Source organism: Lutra lutra, chromosome 14 (genome assembly GCF_902655055.1).
Source record: "Lutra lutra chromosome 14, mLutLut1.2, whole genome shotgun sequence".
Classification (NCBI taxonomy): Eukaryota; Metazoa; Chordata; class Mammalia; order Carnivora; family Mustelidae; genus Lutra; species Lutra lutra.
The window spans coordinates 63,128,437-63,152,413 of record NC_062291.1 but is presented as its reverse complement, the minus strand read 5'-3'; the positions used below and the strand labels follow the sequence as shown (position 1 = coordinate 63,152,413).

Genomic DNA, 23,977 nt, shown 5'->3' with positions numbered 1-23,977 from the left:
ATTTTTACTTGCATGTAACATTTTGGACTCAAGGTAAACCTGCCCGAACTTGTTGCTTCAATCATTTACTAAAATTTTAGAGGTAAGAATGAAGTCCTTTGTTAATGTACCTAAGTTCAGAGTTTGTCTTAAAGCCTCTATTATCACAGGCCCCATTATACCTAGTGTTGCTCCTATAGTACGAGTCGTTGAGGAAGAGGTAACTTTTCCTTTTTTTTTTTTTTTTGAGGTAACTTTTTGAAAAGGCCTAAATCAGGCCTTACAGTTACTTGGGTCTGTAAATATATAGGAAATAGCTGACTTTGATCTGTATAGATTTTTTGACACTTTTTTGAAGTCTGTACTAATATTTGGGTGAATTATACCTGGTTGGGTATACTGTTTTGTGAATACAGTATTGGCTTAGAGATGTGGATTAAAATGTAGGAATAGATGGGTACTTCTGTGGATGAAGTATATTATAGATGTTTCCCAGAGATCAGTGGGATGGAGGGAATGCAGTGTTAAGTTTGGTAACTTTGAATTTATTCTAAGTTGTCAAATACCAGATTTATGGTGATAAGGGAGTTCTTTCCCTAGTAGTATGGCGGGTGGGAAAATAGCATATAAGTTTCTCATATGGGACAAGTACAGTGTCATATGATCCTAGAGTTTGCCAAAGATGTTTGTCAAATGACCTGTAGTAGCCACACAGACCAACAGAGTATAAAAACTTCATGAAGAAAGAACTAGACATTAATTTGAAATATTAACCTGTTGCTTTCACAAAAGCACATATGGACCTAGAATATTTATGTAGTTCTAATAGTCACACATTAGAAAAATATTAGAAAAAAAAGTATTCTTGCCAAAACAAATGTGCGGCTGATCATACTCCCTAGATTTAATTACTAATTTACAAGAAATTCGGGGGACAAAGGAACATGTTAAGTGACGCCGTAGGAATATAATAAGCCAAATCTAGACAGTGGGAAGCTACAGCACAAACAGTTGGTTTGTTTTTTGTTTTTTGTTTTTTTAAAGATTTTATTTATTTATTTGACAGAGATCACAAGTAGACGGAGAGGAAGGCAGAGAGAGAGAGAGAGAGAGAGGGGAGCAGGCTTCTTGCTGAGCAGAGAGCCCGATGTGGGACTCGATCCCAGGACCCTGAGATCATGACCGGAGCCGAAGGCAGCGGCTTAACCCGCTGAGCCACCCAGGCGCCCCAAACAGTTGGTTTTTTTGGAATAAAAGGGAGAGGGGAAGAGGAAACATACGTAGAACATATTAAAAGAGACTCAAGGGACATAACTCACTACAGTGTATGGCGTTTATTTGGATTCAAGTTGAAAAATAAACATTTATGAGAGAATAACCCCAAATTGGAAACAACCCAAATATCCATCAGTTGGTAAATGGATGAACACAGTATGATATTGCCACACAGTGGAGTATTATTTGGCAATAAAAAGGAGTGGAGTACGCTAAATGCTACAACATGGATGAATTTTGAAAATATTATGTTAAGGGAAAGAAACCAGGTGCCAAGAGACAACATAATGCATGATTTCGTTTATGTGAAATGTCTAGAGCAGGGAAATTCACAGAAGCAGTAAATACTATAGATGATGGTTGCCAGCATCTTGGGGGAGAGGGGGAAATTGGGAATGATTGCTCTTTGGTGTGGGGTTTCTTTTTGGGTGATGAAGATGTTCTGAAATTAGGTAGTGGTGATGAGTTGTACAACCCTGCTTAAATAAACTAAAAGCCATTGAATTGTATACTTTAAAATGATGAATTTAATGACACATGACTTCTATCCCAGTAAAGCTATTAAATTTTTAAAAAGTAATTAAACCAAAATCCAGTGGGAACTTTTTTTTTTTTTTTAAGATTTTATTTATTGGGGTGCCTGGGTGGCTCAGTGGGTTAAAGCCTCTGCCTTCGGCTCAGGTCATGATCCCAGGGTTCTGGGATTGAGTCCTGCATCCGGCTCTGCTCAGCAGGGAGCCTGCTTCCCTCCCCTCTCTCTCTGCCTGCCTCTCTGCCTACCTGTGATCTTTGTCTGTCAAATAAATAAATAAAATCTTAAAAAAAAAAAGCTATAACTAGAATTGTTAAAATGACAGAATAAGAAGAAAAACAGTAATATTGCCAATCTATAACTAAGAAAGTATAAGACTATTTCAGCAAAGTAAAAATCATCACAAAATGCAGAATTAATAGAACCATTTGTTTCTGAAAGAGGTTCATCATCTCTCACAGAAATAAAGCCTTCAAATTAATAGCTGTATCATCAATTAAAACTGAAAACTTCATGTCTCAAAACTATGGGAGAATAGTATAATCAAACTCCTATATGCCTATCACCTAGTTTTATCAACTCAAGGCCAAACTTGTTTTAAATATACCACACCCGGGACGCCTGGGTGGCTCAGTTGGTTAAGCAGCTGCCTTCGGCTCAGGTCATGATCCCAGCGTCCTGGGATTGAGTCCCACATCGGGCTCCTTGTTCTGTGGGGAGCCTGCTTCTCCCTCTGCCTCTGCCTGCCACTCTGTCTGCCTGTGCTCTCTCTCTCTCTCTCTCTCTCTGACAAATAAATAAATAAAATCTTTTAAAAAAATAATAAATAAATAAATAAATATACCACACCCATTTCCCACTGCAACTACTTCCTAGCGCCCATTCCCCAGATTTGTTTTGGCGCAAACCCCAGACATATTTCATCTGTAAACACTTGAGTATATATCCCTAGAAGATAAGAGATCTTTTTAAAAAACATGATACCATTATCATACTTTGAAATTCCTTGATATCAGAAAATATCTAGTAAATGTTCAAATTTCACGAATTGCCTCCATTTTCTTACCCAGCAGAAAATGATTTCATTGTTTTTAGGGCTGTCATTAAAGAAAGAATAAAAATAAAACAAGGTTTTTGTGGAAAAAATATAATAGAGGGAGAAAGAAACCTCATGAGCTGGATCTCATGACCCTGAGATCATGATCTGAGCCAAAATCAAGGGTTAAGTGCTTAAACTGACTGAGCCATCCAGTCACCCCATTAATTATGAAAAATTTTAAACAGTGAAAAGTAGAACCTCCCTGTGTCCCATCACCCAGCTCTCCCAATTAACTAATGGCCAATTTTATTTCTTCTATACCTCTGTCCATTTCCCTTCTAGTATTTTTCTGAAATAAATCCCCAGCATTTGCCACTTCATTTGTAAATATTGCAGCATTCTTAAAAGATGAGTCTCTTTTTTTATGACAAAGTGTCATAACCAAAAAAAAAAAAAAAAAAAAAAGTTAAGTGTCAGTGTCATCAGAGATAATAAAGTGGCAGAGCTATTCTAGATTAAAGGAGATTACGGAAACTGACAACAAGATGCAGTGTGTGAGCCTTCAGGACATAAGAACAATTTTTAAAGGATATTACTAGGGCAATTTATAAAGGAATTTGGGCTTTTTAGATGATTGCGTTGTATTAATGTTAAATTGCCTGAATACTCCTTATACTTCCTGTTAATTATATTGTAGTTATATAGGAGAATCCCTTTATTCTGAAAAGATAATTGCTGATATGTTTAGGGGTAAAATACCTGTCTTCAAATAATTCTCATGTGGTCCAACAAAACATTAACATGCACTTATACATACATACATATAAATTAAAAGAGATAAAATGAATATAGCAATATACTAACAGTTCACAAACTAGGTGAAAGCTATCTGGGTTTTCCTGGTACTCTCTTACAATGTTGTAAGTTAGTCATTTTTCAAAAGGTTGGGGATGGTGAATGAAAAAAAGTTTTAATGATTTTTTTTTTAAAGATTTTATTTGTTTATTTGTTAGAGAGAGAGAGAGAGAGAGCATGAGCACAGGCAGACAGAGTGGTAGGCAGAGGCAGAGGGAGAAGCAGGCTCCCTGCCGAGCAAGGAGCCCGATGTGGGACTTGATCCCAGGACGCTGGGATCATGACCTGAGCCAAAGGCAGCCGCTTAACCAACTGAGCCACCCAGGCATCCCAGTTTTAATGATTTCTTACTGTCCAATATCTATCCAATGAATTGTCTCAATCACAGTGGGTGTTCTCTCTCTCTCTTTTCTGTAACACTTTAAATCAGGATCCAGGTAAAGTTCACATATTGTGATTGGTTGATAAGTCTTCCAATCTATAGGTTTTCCATTTCTTTTTTCTTTTAATTCATTGTTGAAATTGAGTCTTTTTGCTAGTTTTCTACAGATTGGCTTTTGATGTTGCATTGCCCCAGTATAATTTAGCATGCGTTTCTGTCTTCTGTATTTCCCATAAACTGGTAGTTAAGTCTGAGTGTTGATCAGAAAGGTTTGATTTCAGGGGAGCAAGGCTACTTGATAGGTGGTGGTGTTTCTTTCCATCTAGAGGCACAGAATGTCTGCTTGTCTGGGCCTCTTTATAATGTTAGCAGCCATTGGTGCTCAATGACTAAGCCCATTAACTAAATAGGGTTTGGAAAATGATGCTATCATTCCTTCTTTTTTTTTTTTTTTTTAAGATTTTTAAAAAAAAATTTTTTTTTAAGATTTTATTTATTTATTTGACAGAGAGAGACACAGAGAGCACAAGCAGGGAGAGTGGGATAGGGAGGAAAAAGCAGGCTTCCTGCTGAGCAGGGAGCCTGACATGGGGCTGGATCCCAGGACCCTGGGATCATGACCTGAGCTGAAGGCAGATGCTTAATGACTGAGCCACCCAGGCGCCCCAGATTTTATTTTTAACAATCTCTACACCCAATGTGGGGCTTGAACTTACAACCCCAAAATCAAGGGTCACATGCTCCACCAACAGAGCCAGCCAGGCGCCCCTATCATTCTTTCTTTTATTAGTTGACCTACTTCTATAAAGAGAAACTTCCCTTTGTCTGCTTGGTTAGCCAGTGGTATAGTTTCTATAGGAAAAGCAGGATAAATGCTTGATTCTTTCCCTTTACTTCCCAAGTCCAAAGTAGTGAGTTGGTTCGTTAGCATACTCCAGTCATGACCACAAATAGGTTTTGTTGTTTTTGCTTTTACTTTAATATGAACTCATGGGGCACCTGAGTGGCTCAGTGGGTTAAGCCTCTGCCTTCGGCTCAGGTCATGATCTCAGGGTCCTGGGATCGAGCCCCATATCGGCCTTTCTGCTCAGTGGGGAGCCTGCTTCCCTCCTCTCTCTCTGCCTGCCTCTCTACCTACTTGTGATCTCTGTCTGTCAAATAAATAAATGAAATCTTAAAAAAAAAAAAAAAGTTAATATGAACTCATGAATTTAAACATATTTGTGATTTAAACCCATTTCATTAAGCCCTTCATCGACTCCCTGTTCAGTGGGGAGCCTGCTTCTCCCTCTCCTGGCTCGTGTTCTCTGTCACTATCTCTGTCTCTCTCACTCTCAAAAAGATTTTAAAAATATTCAAAAAAATTTTTACTTCTTAAAAAATAAGTAAGCCCATTTCAGTTATTTTCTTTATTGATGTTCAAATTGTCTTTCTTAGATATCATAGTCTGTAATATTTTCTTGCTATCTGATATGACGAGGTGTTCCATGCTCAACTTGTACCTCTGTTGACCCCCAGACATGGCATTAGTCCTTTCTCCAAGGTGTCCTGGTTCCTTTTGGTGGTTTTTAAAAATCAAAGTCTGGCTACCAAGGGTTCATCTAGCTATTGGGTTCTTAACTGTTTCTAGGCCTTTTCAGTTGACAGAGATAGGAATTTTTTCAAGGTAAAATGTAATTATGAGTTGATACCATTTTTAAAAAGCTCTTTTTAGGAGTATGCATTATCTAAAGCAAGAAAATAACAGATGTCTTTTAAATCTCCCTATAGATCCTAAACTATCTTACTCAACTTTATCAATTTGACCTTTTGTGCTATAGATGGCAGGGAAGACTGCTGTCAGTTAATTTCAAAGAAGTGTAATTCTGTGGATTTTTTTTCTTATTTATTTGTAGATGGTAGTAGGCTGTTAGGTGTAGCAGAAAAAAATGAGTTGACTATGTAGGTAAGAACTGGTTTTAGAGCCTTTTTTTTTTTTAAGATTTTATTTATTTATTTGACAGAGATCACAAGTAGGCAGAGAGGCAGGAAAAGGAGAGGAAGGGAAGCAGGCTCCCCACCAAGCAGAGAGCCCAACGCAGAGCTCAATCCCAGGACCCCGGGACCATGACCCGAGCCGAAGGCAGAGGCCTTAACCCACTGAGCCACCAAGGCGCCCCTGGTTTTAGAGCTTTAAATGAAAAACAAAACAAAAGACAAATTGTTTTCTTAAAAACTGGATGTGAATTATATGGGAGGAAAATCCAGTTACCTTCTGAACCTGGGGCGTGAGGACTAAGGTTAGCCACCCTCGATTTGAAAGCCCAGACCAGTTTTTTTTTTCCCAGGTATTGGCACATGTCATACTTCTGTTCTGGATTATCTAAACAGTACAGTATTTATAACTTTAGCTGAGATGGATTAATTTTAACGAACACCTGGGGTAAGGTTCTCACCAGGAATTTAGAAATAAGGGAAAATGGACTGTCCTCTGCTGGTATACCAGAGGTAAGCCCAGGAAATTAACCTTCAGAAATGCACTGGTTGGGGCGCCTGTGTGGCTCAGTGGGTTAAAGCCTCTGCCTTCGGCTCAGGTCATGATCCCAGGGTCCTGGGATTGAGCCCCACATCGGGCTCTCTGCTCTGCAGGGAGCCTGCTTCCTCCTCTCTCTCTCTGCCTGCCTCTCTGCCTACTTGTGATCTCTATCTGTTAAATAAATAAGTAAAATCTTAAAAAAAAAGAAAAAGAAAAAGAAAAAGAAATGCACTGGTTGCCGGACAGACATAGCTAGATAATTCAGTAGCAGCTTCCTAAGGAACTTGATGGGATTCTCATTCTCATCAGGCATTGTCACCTACAATGAGGTATTTTCTTGGGGACTGCACCAGTGGGATGGCTGTCCCTCCTCCTCAGTGAGACTGCCTTAGCTTTGTGAGATGATTCCTGTACCTGCATTAAAAGAACATGAAATTTGGCCATTTTTGTCTAGTTTATATCAATATCCCATGGTGATTATTAAGCCCTCTATAAGAGTCCAATTCTTTTACATTAAGAGTAAAATGGTCACAGTACGCAGGTAGTAACTACATGTCAGGAATTAATAGGTATCTGCATCCATTAACTCACTTTCCTCTTGATAAATATAAGAGATGTAGTAGGTGCTATTATCTCTTTTACAAATGGGGACAGAAAGGCTCAGCAGCTTGCATACAGACTTACAGCTAGAAAATGGCAGAACCCCAAGACCTATAGCCAAGCAGTCTGTTTCTGGAATGTCTGCACTAAACACTCAGGCTATCTGCTACATACACGGTGGTAAGAAGGGATAGCTTTATTGTTTGTTTGTTTGTTTGTTTGTTTTTGAGATAGTTTTATTGTAAGGAAAGATCTTAAGAAACCAAACTACGGGTAGGAAAGCTGAGCACTATTATATGGAGCAAGTGTTTGCCTGACCTGTCTAGGTCCTCTGGTAGTCATTCTGGGCTCCCTCTCTTTCAGTTTTGAAAAACACTGCTCATGTTTTCCTAAAAGGTAGCCTTTTAGTTCCGATTACTTCAACTTTTTGTTTGTATTAGATAGTAGCCTCCTTAAAAATTGCCTCAGAGACAGAAGTAGCTGGCTAAGCATTAGTTTCTGCTCTAAAACCCCGAGGCCTCTCTACCTATCACGTTAGACCATTGAATCAGACTCCAGCCACATATGTCTTGATGTTAATCTTTTTATTTTCCACTTAAAAAAAGAAAACCCTGGGACGCCTAGGTGGCTCAGTTGGTTAAGCGGCTGCCTTCGCCTGAGGTCATGATCCCAGCGTCCTGGGATCGAGTCCCACATCGGGCTCCTTGCTCAGCAGGGAGCCTGCTTGTCTCTCTGCCTCTGCCTGCCACCCTGTCTGCCTGTGCTCTCTCTCCCTCTCTCTCTCTGACTAATAAATAAATAAAACCTTTAAAAAAAAAAAAAAAGAAAACCCTTTACTAAAAAAAAAGAAAACCCTTTATTATGGAAAATTTCACACTTATACAAAACTAGACAGAACAGTAAAATGAATGCCCATGTATACAACTCTGCTTCAGTAATTATAAACTGATGGCCAGTCTCATTTCATCTCTATCTTCACCACTTCTCATGCTTTTAAAGCAAATCCCAGACTCTGTATCATTTTTATCAGTAAATAGATTTATTTCTAAAAGATACGGACTTTTTACAAATATAATGATACTCCAATTTTTAAAATGAACTTAATCAAATTCCTTAATCAAATATGCACATACTACTTAAGTTTCCAAGATTATCTCATGAAAATTGTTCTATAGATTTGGTTTTTTTTTTTAAGATTTTATTTATTTGACAGAGATCACAAGTAGGCAGACAGGCAGGCAGTGAGAGAGGAGGAAGCAGGCTCCCTGCTAAGCCCCAATGTGGGGTTTGACCCCAGGACCCTGCGATCATGACCTGAGCAGAAGGCAGAGGCTTAACCCACTGAGCCACCCAGGCGTCCCCTATAGATTTGTTTAAATCAGGACCCACGTAAGATGCATACATTGTAATTGGTTGACATATCTCTTATTTATATTCCTTGTATCTTTTTTAGTCTAGAAGTTCGTCCTCCATCTTTTTTTTTTCTTTGCAGTTTTTTTGTTGAAGAAACTAGATTGTTTCAGACATAATTTAGTCTTAGGTATTCTTTCTCTGTCACTAAATTTTACTCTAAGTTTTATTTTTGATGAGGTATTAAAATAAACCAGTAGGCCTTTCTATTAAAAAGTATTTATGTACTTTTCAGAGAGGGGAAGCTAAGCAAAAATTCTTTTTTTTTCTTTGATAGATAAATTAGCTCAAATTTCATAGTAGTTTTTCTCATAAATCTGTTGAACATCTTTGCTATAAAATTTGTTTTATGATTTATATGTTTTATGCATATTTATTCTGAAAATATTTATTTATGTTTATTTATGTAGCCCTTGGAGAAGAAGTTTGTCCGAGTTTCAGGAGAAGCAACTATTGGGCATGTAGAAAAATTCCTCAGAAGAAAAATGGGTCTTGATCCAGCTTGTCAGGTAGAGTACATGTGTGTGAAAGGACAGATAAAGTTGTGAGATCACCTTTAGCATATTGAAGAAAGAGCTGTCTCTAGGATTTCATGCCAAGGCTTTTGTTTTAGGATATGTAGATATTGTAAGTATTCATTAAATATTGGTACAGTGATTCTAGCCCCAATTGAATCACATTTGACTTACTGTCTGCTTCTCACTGCCACTGATAACCACCTGTGTCAGAGAAGAGCTGAAGATAAGAGCCTCAGTTCCCCTCTATGGTACTAGCATAACAGATTATCTGTTAGTCATCCACTTCTCTTTAGAGGACATCTTTTTTTTTTTTTTTTAAGTTTTTATTTATTTATTTGACAGACAGAGATCACAAGTAGGCAGAGAGCCAGGCAGAGAGAGAGGGAGGAAGCAGGCTCCCTGCTGACCAGAGAGCCCGATGCGGGGCTCGATCCGAGGACCCTGGGATCATGACCGGAGCCGAAGGCAGAGGCTCAACCCACTGAGCCACCCAGGCGCCCCCCTTTTTTATTACTTAAATTTTAAAGGGGTTTTTCTTATTATCCATTATGTGTAAAATTTCATAAAATAATTTTTATTTAAAACACCTATTTGCTGTTAATTCAACTAACATATTTTAAAATTGGCTGAAAGTTTGATAGTGTTTTTAGTACTGGTATTTGTAGGTACAAAATAAATATCTAATCCAGAGAAATAGGACTTCTCTTACTGAGTTTGACATAATGCTGGCTGTATCTCATGGCAACTAAAAACTGGAATGACTTATCTGTAACTTTGTAGCCGTAACTTGCTTGAGATTATTCCTCATCTTTTGGATAGAGATAGGTAGCTGCTTAGAGACCTCTGGACAAAGAACTGTGAGTGATCCCATAATAGTCTATTATTTCTAAAAACAGAAGTCAGAAAACTTGCACCTGATTATGTAGAATATCTAAGAAGAATCACCCAAGAGGGCTTTATTGGGATATGGATGATTTCTTCTATGGCTAGATACTGATCAGTACACAATTAGCATTTAGAAGTTTTACATTGGTGTTTTAAGAAATGAGTTGCAGGACACCTGAGTGACTTAGTTAAGTGTCTGACTCTGATTTTGTCTCAGGTCACAATCTCAGGCTGTGGGATGGAGCCCCTCATTGGGCTCTGTGCTGGGCATGGAGCCTCCTTAAGATTCTCCTTTGAGGAGCCTGGGTGGCTCAATTGGTTAGGCATACGTCTTCAGCTCAGATCATGATCCCAGGGTCCTGGGATTGAGTCGCGCCTTGGGCTCCCTGCTCAGCAGGGAGCCTACTTCTCCCTCTACCTGCCACTCCCCCTGCTTGTGCTCTCCCTCTGTCAAATTAAAAAATGAATAAATAAAATCTTTAAAAAAAAAAAAAAAAAGATTCTCTCTCCCTCTCCTGCCCCTCCCCTCCACCCCCTCTAAATTGCCAAATTGGCTTTACTGTGTAAAAATGTGGGGTTTTGGGGCGCCTGGGTGGCTCAGTGGGTTAAGCCGCTGCCTTCGGCTCAGGTCATGATCTCGGAGTCCTGGGATCGAGCCCCGCATCGGGCTCTCTGCTCTCTCGGGGAGCCTGCTTCCTCCTCTCTCTCTGCCTGCCTCTCTGCCTGCTTGTGATCTCTCTGTCAAAAAAAAAAAAAAAAAAAAAATGTGGGGTTTTTTTCCATATCATAGAATTCAAGGCTTTTAGCATTTTGAGATAAAATTATATAAAATCTGTTTCAACATTTAATTTTTTCTGTCAGTTCTTGGCTCTCTAGGTAAATATTTCTTTCCTATTCAGGTAATATATAGCTGATAACATTCATAATTTACTGTTTCACCAAAATGTTGAAATAATGGAACAGAGAATTATCAGATATGCAGATATTGTGACTAAAGTTGTTTAGATCTTCCAAATCCAAGAGAGAATAAACAAGAGTTACTTTTAATATGAGCAGAACATTGAACGAGTTAACCGTTAATCAAAATAAAATGCTTGGCCAACACAGTCACTTGAGCCTGCTGTGCTGACCTTCTTTAAACCAGTTATTCCCAAGTAGGAAATGTGTGCTTTGTTTACAGATATGTGACCTTCACTTATGGTTATTCACCAGCGGGTACGGATGGGGCTATAGAACTGTTAAATGCTAAACTACCTTTAAAGTTATTTGTGGCACATCAGAATTAAAAAGGAAGATAATTCTGAAAAATAATAAAATACAGATCATGTATTCTTAAGAGATTTAAGTTAGTTCAAAATTACAAATCAGTAATTGTCTGAATAGATTGCATCACTTAGAGATCTCAGTGCCTCTGGATTAACTGTCGTTGAGGTAGTGGTGTTTTGAACTCATTTATGTCTTTTTTTTTTTTTTTTTAAGATTCTTTTATCTATTTGACAGGGAGAGACACAGCTAGAGAGGGAACACAAGCAGGGAGAGTGGGAGAGAGAGAAGCAGGCTTCCCGCTGAGCAGGAGAGCCCAATGCAGGGCTCGATCCCAAGACCCTGAGACCATGACCTGAGCCAAAGGCAGAGGCTTAACCCACTGAGCCATCCAAGCACCCTGTCTTATTTTTATTTTGTTTTACAATTATTCTTGTGTTCCTTTGTACATAGTTTGGTCTTAGATCTTACTTTGGTTTTATGAAATGAGACTTAGAAAATAAACATCGTATTGATCACTAAAAATTCTTTATATAAAGGAAGTGATACTAGATTTTGTTTTTAATCCTGCCATAATTAATTATATCTTAAAAGATAGGTTATTATTATTACTTACTTACTATATGACTTTAACCTTGCTATTAAATTGTTTCCAAATCAATTTTTGAACAGACTCTAATGTATCATATGGTGTATCCCTGCCATTTACTTATTACCTATTGATATTAAATTGAGCATCAATGTACTTGGCCGTAAGAGTACAAAGATGAGACAGAAAATTGATACCACCTAGGGATTCGGTTGTGTGGGAGAGATGTGTGGTACAACAGCTGAAAGTCAGTAGGATAGGGTGAGTGCAGCAAGAGCACAAGAGTGAACGATTTAACTCTGGAGGAGTCAAAGAATGGACTTGAAGAGTACACAGGAATTTACCAGACAAAGAAAAAAGAACTTCCTATAAAAGAAAAGAACATGTGTGGCACTAGCTTATTCAGTGAAAAATCCTATTCTGAAACTGTAGTGGGATCTTGCTTATAAAAACAAAACAAAAAACAAATGAACAAAAAACAGGTTTTAAAAATAAATAAATAAAAAGATACAGGTTTTTCTTGCCTTAAGACTACCCTCACATTCTGATTTCTGCTCTGAGATTCAGAAATATTATAGTTATCCTTTCTGAGAGTTGATATGCCAGAGGATAGAAAGATTGTACAGGAAAAGAGATAATAGAGCCAGCTTGAAGCTGCTGTCTATAGAAGGACCTGCTTACCCATTAGCCCTTGCCTGGCATCTAGGAACTTGGCCTGTAAAAAGTTCACTACAATAACAGGGAAAGTGCCCTAACTGATAAGGGTGTTACTCTGTGCCTAGACTGTATAAACAGTGGGTTTGTGATGAATACCAGCTTTCCTTTGGGGAGTCTGGTTGCTAGGCAGAGAATGCCAACATCAACAGCTCTCAGTAAAAATCTATACTCCAAGCTTCAAATGGGCTTCCCTGGGTAGAAATGTACAAGTTGCTTGCATTTCTAGTGCTGGAGAAGGAGTGCTGTGGGTGTATCTTTTCCTAAACTGAGGACGGTGGGGTGTGCATAGCCAGCCTGTGCATGAATATGCCCAGACTCCACCTACATCATTCTCCCTTACTGACCTGGCCATGTATCCTTGCTGTGTTTCATGAGTCCATCTAGCAGATTACCAAAAATGTGGATCATGTTTGTGGGTACTTCAGAGATCTGACTATTTGAATGTGGTAATTTATGAAATATTTACAGTTGGGGGACTTTTAAAAATCAGTATGTAAAAAAAAAATCAGTATATAAAATTGGAATCAATTTAAATGTTTATCTAGGGAATGGGTACATAAAATATGATATATTCAGGGGCGCCTGGGTGGCTCAGTGGGTTAAGCCGCTGCCTTCGGCTCAGGTCATGATCTCAGGGTCCTGGGATCGAGCCCCGCATCGGGCTCTCTGCTCAGCAGGGAGCCTGCTTCCTCCTCTCTCTCTGCCTGCCTCTCTGCCTGCTTGTGATCTCTCTCTGTCAAATAAATAAATAAAATCTTAAAAAAAAAAAATTCTAAAAAAAAAATATATATATTCATACAGTGTAACACTATGTGGCTATTTTTTTTTTTAAGATTTTATTTATTTATTTGAGAGAGAAAGAGAGCACAAGCCAGGAGGAGAGGCAGAGGGAGAAGCAGACTCCCCACTGAGCAGGCAGCCCAACACAGGACTCGATCCCAGAACCCTGGGATCATGACTTGAGCCAAAGGCAGATGCTTAACCAACTGAGCCACCCAGGTGCCCCCACTGTGTAGGTATTAAAGAGAGAGCTAACTGTGTACTTCAAAGATATCCATGGTATATGAAGGGCTTTTGTTTTGTTTTTTAAATAAGTTGTAGAACAATTTGTGTGGTATAATCCCATTTTAAAGATTTATTTTTTATTTTTACTTTTTATTTATTTGACAGAGAGAGATCACACGTAGGCAGAGAGGCAGGCAGAGAGAGAGGGGGAAGCAGGCTCCTTGCGGAGCAGAGAGCCCGATGCAGGGCTCGATCCCAGGACCTTGGGAATCATGACCTGAGCTGAAGGCAGAGGCTTTAACCCACTGAGCCACCCAGGCGCCCCTAGAATCCCATTAAAAAAAACAAAAAAAAAACACATGGTCACATAGATCTAGGGCTGTGCACATCAAAATGTTTAACTGGCCAACTTCTGGGGGTTAAGATTAAGTTGAAAAATATAGTAACCAAACCATTAATGTGGTTTGACCATATGGTGAAGCTCACGAAGAGTGATCCCCCTGGGTTGCTGAATACTAAATCAGAACATAGCGATCGTTTCAAGTTCTTTAATTTTTCATGGACCTAAGTTCTGTGCTCAAGCTACACTATCACTGCTTTTAAGTCATTTTGCAAACAAGTATTGCTCAGCCAATTTTGAAACTACTGAGTGTGAAACACAAAAGTTGGCACTAATCGGTGTTTATTCATTATGATATATAGCTTGGGTGTTGACAAACTATAACCCATGGGTCAAATGTAGCCTGCCATCTGTTTTTATAAACAAAATTTCACTGATCACAGCCCAAATAGGCTGTTTTCTTGCTATATAGTGGCAGATCAAGTAGATACGACAGATCCTACAGCCTCCAGAGCCAAAATATTTATTATCTAGCCTTTTATAGAAAAAGTTCACCAACCCCTGACACACACATAGGCTTTGGAGAAAAATAGACCTGGGACAGACCTGGGTTTAGATCCGGACTTTCCTAGTTACTAGCTTTGTGACCTTAGAGAAGTTAAATGTCTTCACCTCTTAGTATTCCTGTCTGTAAAATGGGAATTATAATACCTAGCTCATAAGAATGAAGATTAAATGAGATCACATGTCAGGTTATGTGGTATAATATACGGTATACATAGTAGCTTCTCAGTGAAATGCAGCTGCTTTCACTGCTCTTCCCCATCCATGCTTAAGGTTTTAGGAAGATTAACATGTTGGCAGTGTGTGAAATTTTTAGAGTAAACAGAATTTGAAAGTAGGAAATCTGGTTAGGAGGTGGTGTGGTTTCTGCTTTAAGTCTCGGGGCAGCAGCTGAAAGGATAATATGAACTCTAAGAGGTATTGTGGGGGGAAAAAAAAAAGCCATAGGACTTGGTGACTGATCACATATAAGAAGAAAGGGGAAGAAGAAATAAAAGGCAGAGGTGATACTCTATTCCGGGTTAGAGGACAAGGAGAAATGTCATGTCATAAACTAAACAGGGGTATTACGAGATGCAGCCAGTGAAGGGATCTATACTAATAAGACATCAAGGACCTGACCCCATTTTAAGGCAATGGGAAAGGAATACTCATTGCAGGACAAAGAAAGACTGAAAATTGCATTTTTGCCTTAGGAAGTAAGTATACTAGAATCTTACTACCATATAGTATATAACTATACAACATCATTATTTCTAGAACATCCAGTGTAAAAGTAGATTTATCTTAGAGCTTTGATATTACTAAAGGACTAAAACGATCCTAAGATGTTGCATCCGTAAAATCGTTCCCTTGTGTGTACTTTATGTTAGGGTTAGACTCTCCATTGTTGGAAAATTAGATATTCCTTATAAGGGAATTATTCAAATAACTAGAGATTTTCTTTTTAAGTATCGTATACCTTTTTAATCATTTTATCTTAGAACTTAAAAAAAATGTATCTTCCTGTGCCACCTTTATGCTGAATATATCAAATGTGATTTTACTTGTTCTCAGAGAGTCAAGGAAACCATTTTGAGTATCTGCTGTACTATGCTATTGTCCTGCAATGTCTTCTAATGCTCCTTCCATTTTATTTTTGTAGCAAATAAAATCTGTCTTGAGAGTGTTTTATCAGTTTAAAATAAAATAGCAAAGTCTAGTCTGGAAATAATTACATTGGTTTTTCTTAATTTCTTCATGCAGTTTTTTGAAGCAGGAAAGCAATTTGATACTCTTATTTGCCCATAGGTAGATATCATCTGTGGTGATCACTTGTTGGAGCAGTATCAGACTCTAAGGGAAATTCGACGTGCAATTGGTGACGCAGCTATGCAGGTAGCCCTTCCACTTTATCATGCCTATGCCCGCAGGGAAGCTTTTCAGTGAAAAATATGTTATCAGCATTGCTTGGACTGTAAATAGTAAGGCTAATATTTATCAAATGCTTCCTGTGTGTCAAGCACTTTTCTAAACAATTTATATGGTTTAGCTCTTTTGTTCCTCCTATTTCTACCTTTTTTGCGTGGCCATGTTTTTATCTCTCTTTGGTGTTCATCTAGGAGTGGAATCACTGGGTTGTATGGTAACTCTGTGTTTAACCTTTCAAGGAACTGTTAAGACTGTTTCCAAGCGACATCACCATTTTATAATCTGACCAGCAGTGTATATGGGTTCCAGTTTCCCTCGATCCTTGCCAACACTTACTACCTTTTTTTTTTTTTTTTTTTTTATTACAGCCATCCTGTTGGGTGTGCAGTGATGTCTCATTGTAGTTTTGATTTCATTCCCTGGTGGCTAATCATGTTGAGGATCTTTTCATGTGTTTATTGGCTGTTTGTCTATCTTCTTTGGAGAAATTTCTATTTAGATCCTTTGTCCATTTTTAAAAACTGGGGTTTTTGTATTGAGTTGTAAGAGTTCTTCATATGTCCTAAATACTAGTCCATCACTATCAGATATGATTTGTAAAACTTTTCTCCCATTCAATGGGTAGTCCTTTCATTTCCTTTGTGGTGACCTTTGAAACACAAAAGTTTTGGGGCGCCTGGGTGGCTCAGTGGGTTAAGCCGCTGCCTTCGGCTCAGGTCATGATCCCAGGTCCTGGGTTCAAGCCCCGCATCGGGCTTTCTGCTCGGCGGGGAGCCTGCTTCCTCCTCTCTCTCTGCCTGCCTCTCTGCCTGCTTGTGATTTCTCTCTGTCAAATAAATAAATAAAATCTTTAAAAAAAAAAAAAAGAGAAACACAAAAGTTTTTATTTTTTTATTTTATTTTATTTTTTTTAACACAAAAGTTTTTAATTAGAATGAAGTCCATTTTATCTGTTTTTCCTTTTGTTCCTTCTGTGTTTGGTGTCATATCTAAAAACCATTGCCTAACCCAAAATCATAAATATTTGCAGCTATGTTTACCATAGATTAATTTTGTTTATTCTAGAATGTCATATAAGTGGAATCCTAGAACATGAACTCTTTTGTGTCTGGCATCTTTCATTCACCATACATTTTTTTTTTAAAGATTTTATTTATTTATTTGACAGAGACAGAGAGAGAAGGAATACAAGCAGGGGGAGTGGGAGACGGAGAGGGAGAAGCAAGCCTACTGCCAAGCAGGGAGCCCGATGCAGGGCTTGATCTCAGGACCCCGGGATCATGACCCAAGCCAAAGGCAGACACCTAACGACTGAGCCACCCAGGCGCCCCTCATTCACTATACATTTTGAAACTTACCCAGTGTGGTTGCATGTAGCAATCATTTATTCCTTTTTATTGTTGCAAAGTATTTCAGTGTATAATATGCCATATTTTATTATTTTCCTATTCATGGACATGTGGGCTATTTCCAGTTTTGGGCTAATACAAAGGAAGTAGCTATAAACAGTCTTATACAAGTATATTTTTTTCTTTTCTTCCTCCTTGTCGTCTTTTTTTTTTTTTTTTTTTAGATTTTATTTATTTATTTGACAGAGAGAGATCACAAGTAGGCAGAAAGACAGGCGGAGAGAGAGGAAGGGAAGCAGGCTCCCTGCTGAGCAGAGAGCCCGATGTGGGGCTCGATCCCAGGACCCTGAGATCATGACCCAAGCCGAAGGCAGCGGCTTAACCCACTGAGCCACCCAGGCACCCCAACCTTGTCGTCTTTTTTAACTAGTTTTTTTTTTAAGAATATATGCTTTCACTTATTTTGAACAAATAATTAGAAGTGGAATTACTGGATCATAGGAAAGGTGTATGTTTTGTTTACAAGGAAACAACTGTTGTTTTTTTAAGATTTTATTTATTTATTTGACAGACAGTGATCACAAGTAGGCAGAGAGGCAGGCAGAGAGAGAGGGGGAGGCAGGCTCCCTACTGAGCAGAGAGCCTGATGTGGGACTCGATCCCAGGACCCAGAGATCATGACCTGAGCCAAAGGCAGAGGCTTAACCCACTGAGCCACCCAGGAGCCCCTTTTTTTATGTTTTGTTGTTGTTGTTTTAAGATTTTATTTATTTATTTGACAGAGATCACAAGCAGGCAGAGAGGCAGGCAGAGAGATGGAGGAAGCAGGCTCCCCACTGAGCAGAGAGCCCGATGCAGGGCTCCCTCCCAGGACCCTGGAATCATGACCTGAGCCGAAGGCAGAGGCCCCAGCCGACTGAGCCACCCAGGGGCCCCACTTTTTTTTATGTTTTTAAAAATATTTTATTTATTTATTTGACAGGAGAGAGAGAGAGCATTTGCACAAGCAGGGGGAGGGGCAGTGGAAGAAGCAGGCTCCTTACTGAGCAGGGAGCCTGATTCAGGCTCAGTCCCGGGACCCAGGATCATGACTTGAGATGAAGGCAGATGCCTAACCAAGTGAGCCACTCAAGCGCCCCTATTTTATTTCATTTTTTAATAAAGATTTTATTTATTTATTTATTTATTTATTTTTAAATTTATTTAGAGAGCACGCGTGTGCAAGGGGGGAGGGAGAGAGGGCACCTCAAGCAGACTGTGCTGGCACAGAGCCTGATGCAGTGCTCGATCTCACAACCCTGAGATCACATCCTGAGCTGAAATCAAAGCGGGGACACTTAACCAGCTGAGCCACCCAGACATCCGGAAATTTTTTATCATTTTAAAAAGAGATTTGAAACAAACAAGGCAAAGTGTTAATACTCAATAAAACTGAGTACTGGTTACAAAGGTGTTACATTAATCTTTGTACTTTGAAAGTTTTTAAACTTTCAGAGAAGTCATAGGAGTAGTATAATGAACATCCATCTGTGCTTTACCCAGATTCACCAGTTTTAACAGTTTGGATTCCATCTGGGAAACAGAACCAGTATGAATGGAATAAGGGATTATATCTTAAAACATTCGTAGGGGCTGGTGAAGAAGTGTGTGAAAAGATACTGCCTGTGGATTAGTAGTCATTGTATATCAAGAGGGCAGCAGTTGGAAGAAAAGATAGACAGAAAGTGGGGAATAGTGAGAATAAACTGGAACCTGGAAGGAGAAAGGGCATGTGTGTCTCATCATTTCCATCTTCAGTGATATGTGGGATCTAAAGACAAAGATGGTGGTCTTTGGCCCAAAATTTAGAGAGGCTGAAGCTGGGAGCAAGAGGAGTTAGCTGCAGGCATGGCTGCTGCCCTCTACCTACAATTCGAGCCAGCGTACCCCCAACACTGTGTGTAAGCTGGATGGGCATCTGGTGCCCTGTGATGACCTGAACGTAATGGCTTCTGCCTCCTTCTACTCTGCAAGTCTTGTACAAATCTCTGCTGGCTAACTCAAAAGGGAAGGGAATTCTGGGACATATAGTTCCAGTTTGGCTAAATTGGCACACCAAAATGCAAAAGAACCAGCTAAAATGAAAAAAGACTCAGAGTTAAGTGTCAGTGTGGATGTGGAGTGACTAGAATTATATATGTTGGTAGTGGGACTGTGAACTGACCTCATCACTTTGGAATTCTGCTGGTAATATCTGGTAATATCTACTAAAGCCCACTCCCCCAGCAATTCCATTCCCGAGTATACATCTAATAGAAATGATTATAAGGGGATGCCTGGGTGGCTCAGTGGGTTGAGCTGCTGCCTTCGGCTCAGGTCATGATCCCAGCGTCCTGGGATCAAGTCTCACATCGGGCTCCTTGCTCAGCAGGGAGCCTGCTTCTCCCTCTGCCTCTGCCTGCCACTCTATCTGCTTGTGCTCACTCTCGCTCTCTCTCTCTCGCTCTCTCTGACAAATAAATAAATAAAATCTTTAAAAAAAAAAAAAAAGAAATGAATATAGGGGCTCCAGGGTGGCTCAGTGGGTTAAGCCTCTGCCTTTGGCTCAGGTCATGGTCTCAGGGTCCTGGGATTGAGCCCCACATTGGGCTCTCTGCTCAGCAGGGAGCCTGCTTCTCCCTCTCTTCTCTGCCTGCCTCTCTGCCTACTTGTGATCTCTGTCAAATACGTAAATAAAAAATTTTCTAAAAAAAAATGAATATTATGTCTACCACAAGACATGTACAAGATACTTTACAATACCTTCATTCGTGATAGCCACAAACTAGAAGCAACCCAAATGTCCAACAAAGAATGAGTAAAAAATTGTGGCATATACATGCAATTGAATACAACTATCATATGCAGCGATAGGGATGAGTTGTACAGACTTAACAGTGAGCGAAAGAATATACAGTTGGTAATTATTATTCATGGATTCCATATTTGTAGGTTTGCTTACTTATTAATGTTTTATTGTAACCCCCAAATTAATACTAATAGCCATTTCATGGCCATTCACAGTTTTTCATAACTTTTTTTAATGGTATTTGGATTTTTTAAAGAAATCTCAAGTCTCATAATTTTGCTAATAAAATTTATATGTAATTGAGTATTGGAAAGATGCTCCAAGGCTGATTGTTCTTTGTTGCAATATTACAGATTATAATTATCCTTCCGTTAGATAGGTACACTATAGGTGTGGAAAAGTTTGTTAGAGTAGCAAAAGTAATTGGCAATACAATGACTAGGGACCATTAGTTTTTCAAACGGCTATCATTATTAACTTGAATTTTATGTGTGATTTACAAAGAAGGAAGAGGACTTAGTCACCTTTCTGTTTCTTTGAAAAAGTAACTGGCTTTTCCTTGAGCAACAGTTCTCTTATTTCCAAAAAGAAGATGAAGATGTATGAAATGTAATTATTTTTGCAATACAGCCAGCTTAGTGATGGAACAAAATGGTGTTAGGAATCAGTGAAAAAAAGTCTTGAAGTGGTTTGGATTGGAAAGTGAGAAGAAAAAGGGAAATTCATTGATCAGCCTGCCAGGGTAGTTGAGGAACAATACATATATGATGTAGAATCTCAGAAAGACAGTAACGTTTCTCAAACCCTTACTCAAAGCTACTGTATTCTAGGTGCAAAAGAGCATGTGTTACGTACTGAAAAATGATTAAAAAGGCACACTGACAGGGAATGTTTGGTGATGAGGTGAATATGAATAAGCAGGTTTATTTATCTTGGACCCTTTATTTTCTTTAAACCAAAGAATTTCACATTAGTGTTGGGCTATGAAAAATAAACCATATCTGACTTAATCATTTACAGAACTGGTTTTCAAATAACTGCAAAACACTTTTTTTTTTTCTTTTCAGGATGGTCTGCTGGTCCTTCATTATGGTCTTGTAGTTTCTCCCTTAAAAATTACTTGAAGATTCTAGCAGCATTAGGAGGAGGGAAACAAAATAAGGAGGCTTCTGCAGGATTGCATTTCACCAAAGATTTCCACAGAACATGTAATTGCGACCACTTTGTGCTGTTGGAGACATAACTTACTTATTTTCAGCACCAAGATTCATAGCATTTATAAGTACAATTTGAAATGACAGAATGCATCTGTTTTACTAGAGACTATATATAAAAAAGCATCCATAGCTCAGGGGGAAATTTTCAAAGCATTAAATTTTTAAATTCCTTGTGATTTCAAATACTTTGATGTTGATTTTGCTTCCTAATCTTTGAGGTAAATCGGTTACTGTTTTCTTCTTTGTTGAGCCATATTCCTTTCAAGTTGGCGGTTAGGATTCTGCCCTCTGGAATGGTATCGGTTGGATGGATGGACGGTCATCCTTTTCGTACTGAAGGCTCAAAGCCAGTCTTTGCTGAACTACAGAGTTTACCTCTCAGACAAAGACCAAAACTGTTGACCACTTTTGTATGTTACCATCGTATTTTGAACTTGTATCTTTCATTTACCAGCAATACTACTACAGAGATGATATTTACTTCTAAAAGGGATGAATTATCATTCTGTGTGAAGAGACTATCTCCTGCAGGGTTTATTACCGTAAGCCTTCAGTGTGCTAGAGACTTCTTTAACAGATCTTACAACAAGGGGTGCCTCTTTGAAACATTATTTTTATTCTTTGAATGTTAATTTGATTAACATTCATTTTATTTGAGTACATAGTTTGGTTGTCAATACCTTGTAATGCCACTGCTTCTGAAAGTAATAAACTTGAGTGAATTTGCAAGTTTACAGAAAAGTTATTCATTGTTTCCTCAGTCAATTTAATGTTCATTTTCCCATTACTTTGTCACTGGGATAAAAAATACGGGTGCTTGAGAGTTCACTCACATGCAAAGATTTCAGTTTTAAATGTTATTTTGCCTAAAACTAGCATTGTGATGCTTTCTAAAAAAAATATTTTATAGACCCTATTTCACTATAAAATTTCCAAGTCTGCACAGAAACAATTACAAATGAATAAGGTTTGGCAATTGTTTTGTAAAGAATTTGTGAATTGTATATAAATCTCTTCTAACATTTAATAAAAATTTTTAATAAAAATTTATTTTAACCTATTCTGAAATGTTCATATTTATTGTGGATTGAAGGAAAAATAACCAAAATTCTTTAAGAGATGAGGCATCCAAATTAAAGTTAAACTACCATCAAACAGATATTTTATAAACATCTTCACTGATTTTACCAGGTGCTGCTCCCTGAGAGTGGACAGGATAGCAACCATGGAGTTCATTGCTTCTTAAATGTTTCTTGCCCAAATTACTTACTATGTTAATTCTTGTCCCACGTTAACATATCTGTGTCGGGGATCCCCAAAACTACCTTCAGGTTTAGTGGTTCACTAGAAGGACTCATTATATTTATCCTTATGGTGTATTACAGTGAAAGGATAGAGATTAAAATCAGCAAAGGGAAAAAGATGTATACTGCAGAGTCCAGAAAAAAACAGGCACAAGCTTTCAGTTGTCTCCTCCCCGTGGAGACACGGGGACGGTGTTTAATTCTTTGAGCAACGATGTGTGACATGGGTAAACTTGCCAACCAGAGAAGCTCACCTGAGCCTTAGTGCCCAGGGTTTTTCTTGGGAATACTGCAGTGTCCATGACTGACTCAGCTTTTGAGAGTCCAGCACCCACTCAGTGGTCAAACCGATATAGCATATCCCGGGGCTCCAGGTATACAAAAATAGTCATTCACCATAAGTCACATTGTTAGGATAAACTATCTGGTGTGGCCCAAGGTTTCAGGCATACAGACAGGATATTCCAAGGGCTCAGTAACATGGGAAAATACTATATATATATAAATTTTGGGGGGGGGGCGCCTGGGTGGCTCAGTGGGCTTTTGGCTAGGGTCATGGTCCCAGGGTCCTGGGATCAAGCCCCGTATCGGGCTCTCTGCTCAGCGGGGACCCTGCTTCCCTTCCTCTCTCTGCCTGCCTCTCTGTCTACTTGTGATCTCTGTCTGTCAAATAAATAAATAAAATCTAAAAAAAAAAAAAAATTTTTGGTAGATGAGTTTTTCTAGTAAAGTAGAATATTAAATGTAATGATTTGATAAACACTTCTGCAATGAACAAAAAGAATTGATAAATTCTTGTTAGATGTTGCATGGACAAGATTAAAGGGGTGGTCTGCTTCAAGGAAATCACAGCTTATGGCTACACACAGTTCTCAGAATCTTAGTAAAAGACAGTTACTGGTAAAATACTATAGTAGGAGTCAAAAGAGGCACACCTGGGTGGCTTGGCTGAACGTTTAGCTTCAGCTCAGGTCATGATCCCAAGGTCCTAGGATCAACTCCTGCATTGGGCTCCCTGCTTCTGGGGTCCATCCCTGCATGGAGGGCAGTGGGGTGCTCAGCGGGGAGCCTGCTTCTCCCTCTCCCTCTGCCATTCCTCCTGCTTGTGCTCTCACCTGTCAAATAAATAAATAAAATCTTAAAAAAAAAAAAAAAAAGGTCACAAAAGAGCTCTGCCTTTTCTATTCTTGCTCCCTCCAGACTTGACCTCCAAAACCCCAAAGAATTAAGTCATACATGGTTATATCTATTTGACTTATTGCTACTACTAGGCAGTAAACAAAGATTGCTGATTGATTGGCTTTCAAATCTGTACTCCCTAAAATCAGTACAATCTTGGGCTTCCATCAACAAAAATACAGTTTCAGATCAAGGGAGTTAATACTTCAAATATCCACTTTGT

At 38.8% G+C, this 23,977-nt stretch overlaps 1 protein-coding gene across 3 annotated transcripts in view; it reads left to right on the top strand.

The window, feature by feature from the left end:
• PCGF6 (polycomb group ring finger 6) overlaps positions 1-22,333 on the top strand; it is a 31,559-nt gene extending 9,226 nt beyond the window's left edge. Inside the window, exons 8-10 of one of the 3 annotated variants that reach the window (XM_047702869.1) lie at positions 8,998-9,096; positions 15,759-15,845; positions 21,122-22,333. In XM_047702869.1, the coding sequence (XP_047558825.1) occupies positions 8,998-9,096; positions 15,759-15,845; positions 21,122-21,178 (243 nt within the window). In that variant the 3' untranslated portion in view covers positions 21,179-22,333. The remainder of the gene's footprint in view (positions 1-8,997; positions 9,097-15,758; positions 15,846-21,121) is intronic. The other 2 variants (XM_047702871.1, XM_047702870.1) reach the window with 2 other exon arrangements.
• The last annotated feature ends 1,644 nt before the right edge of the window (positions 22,334-23,977 follow it).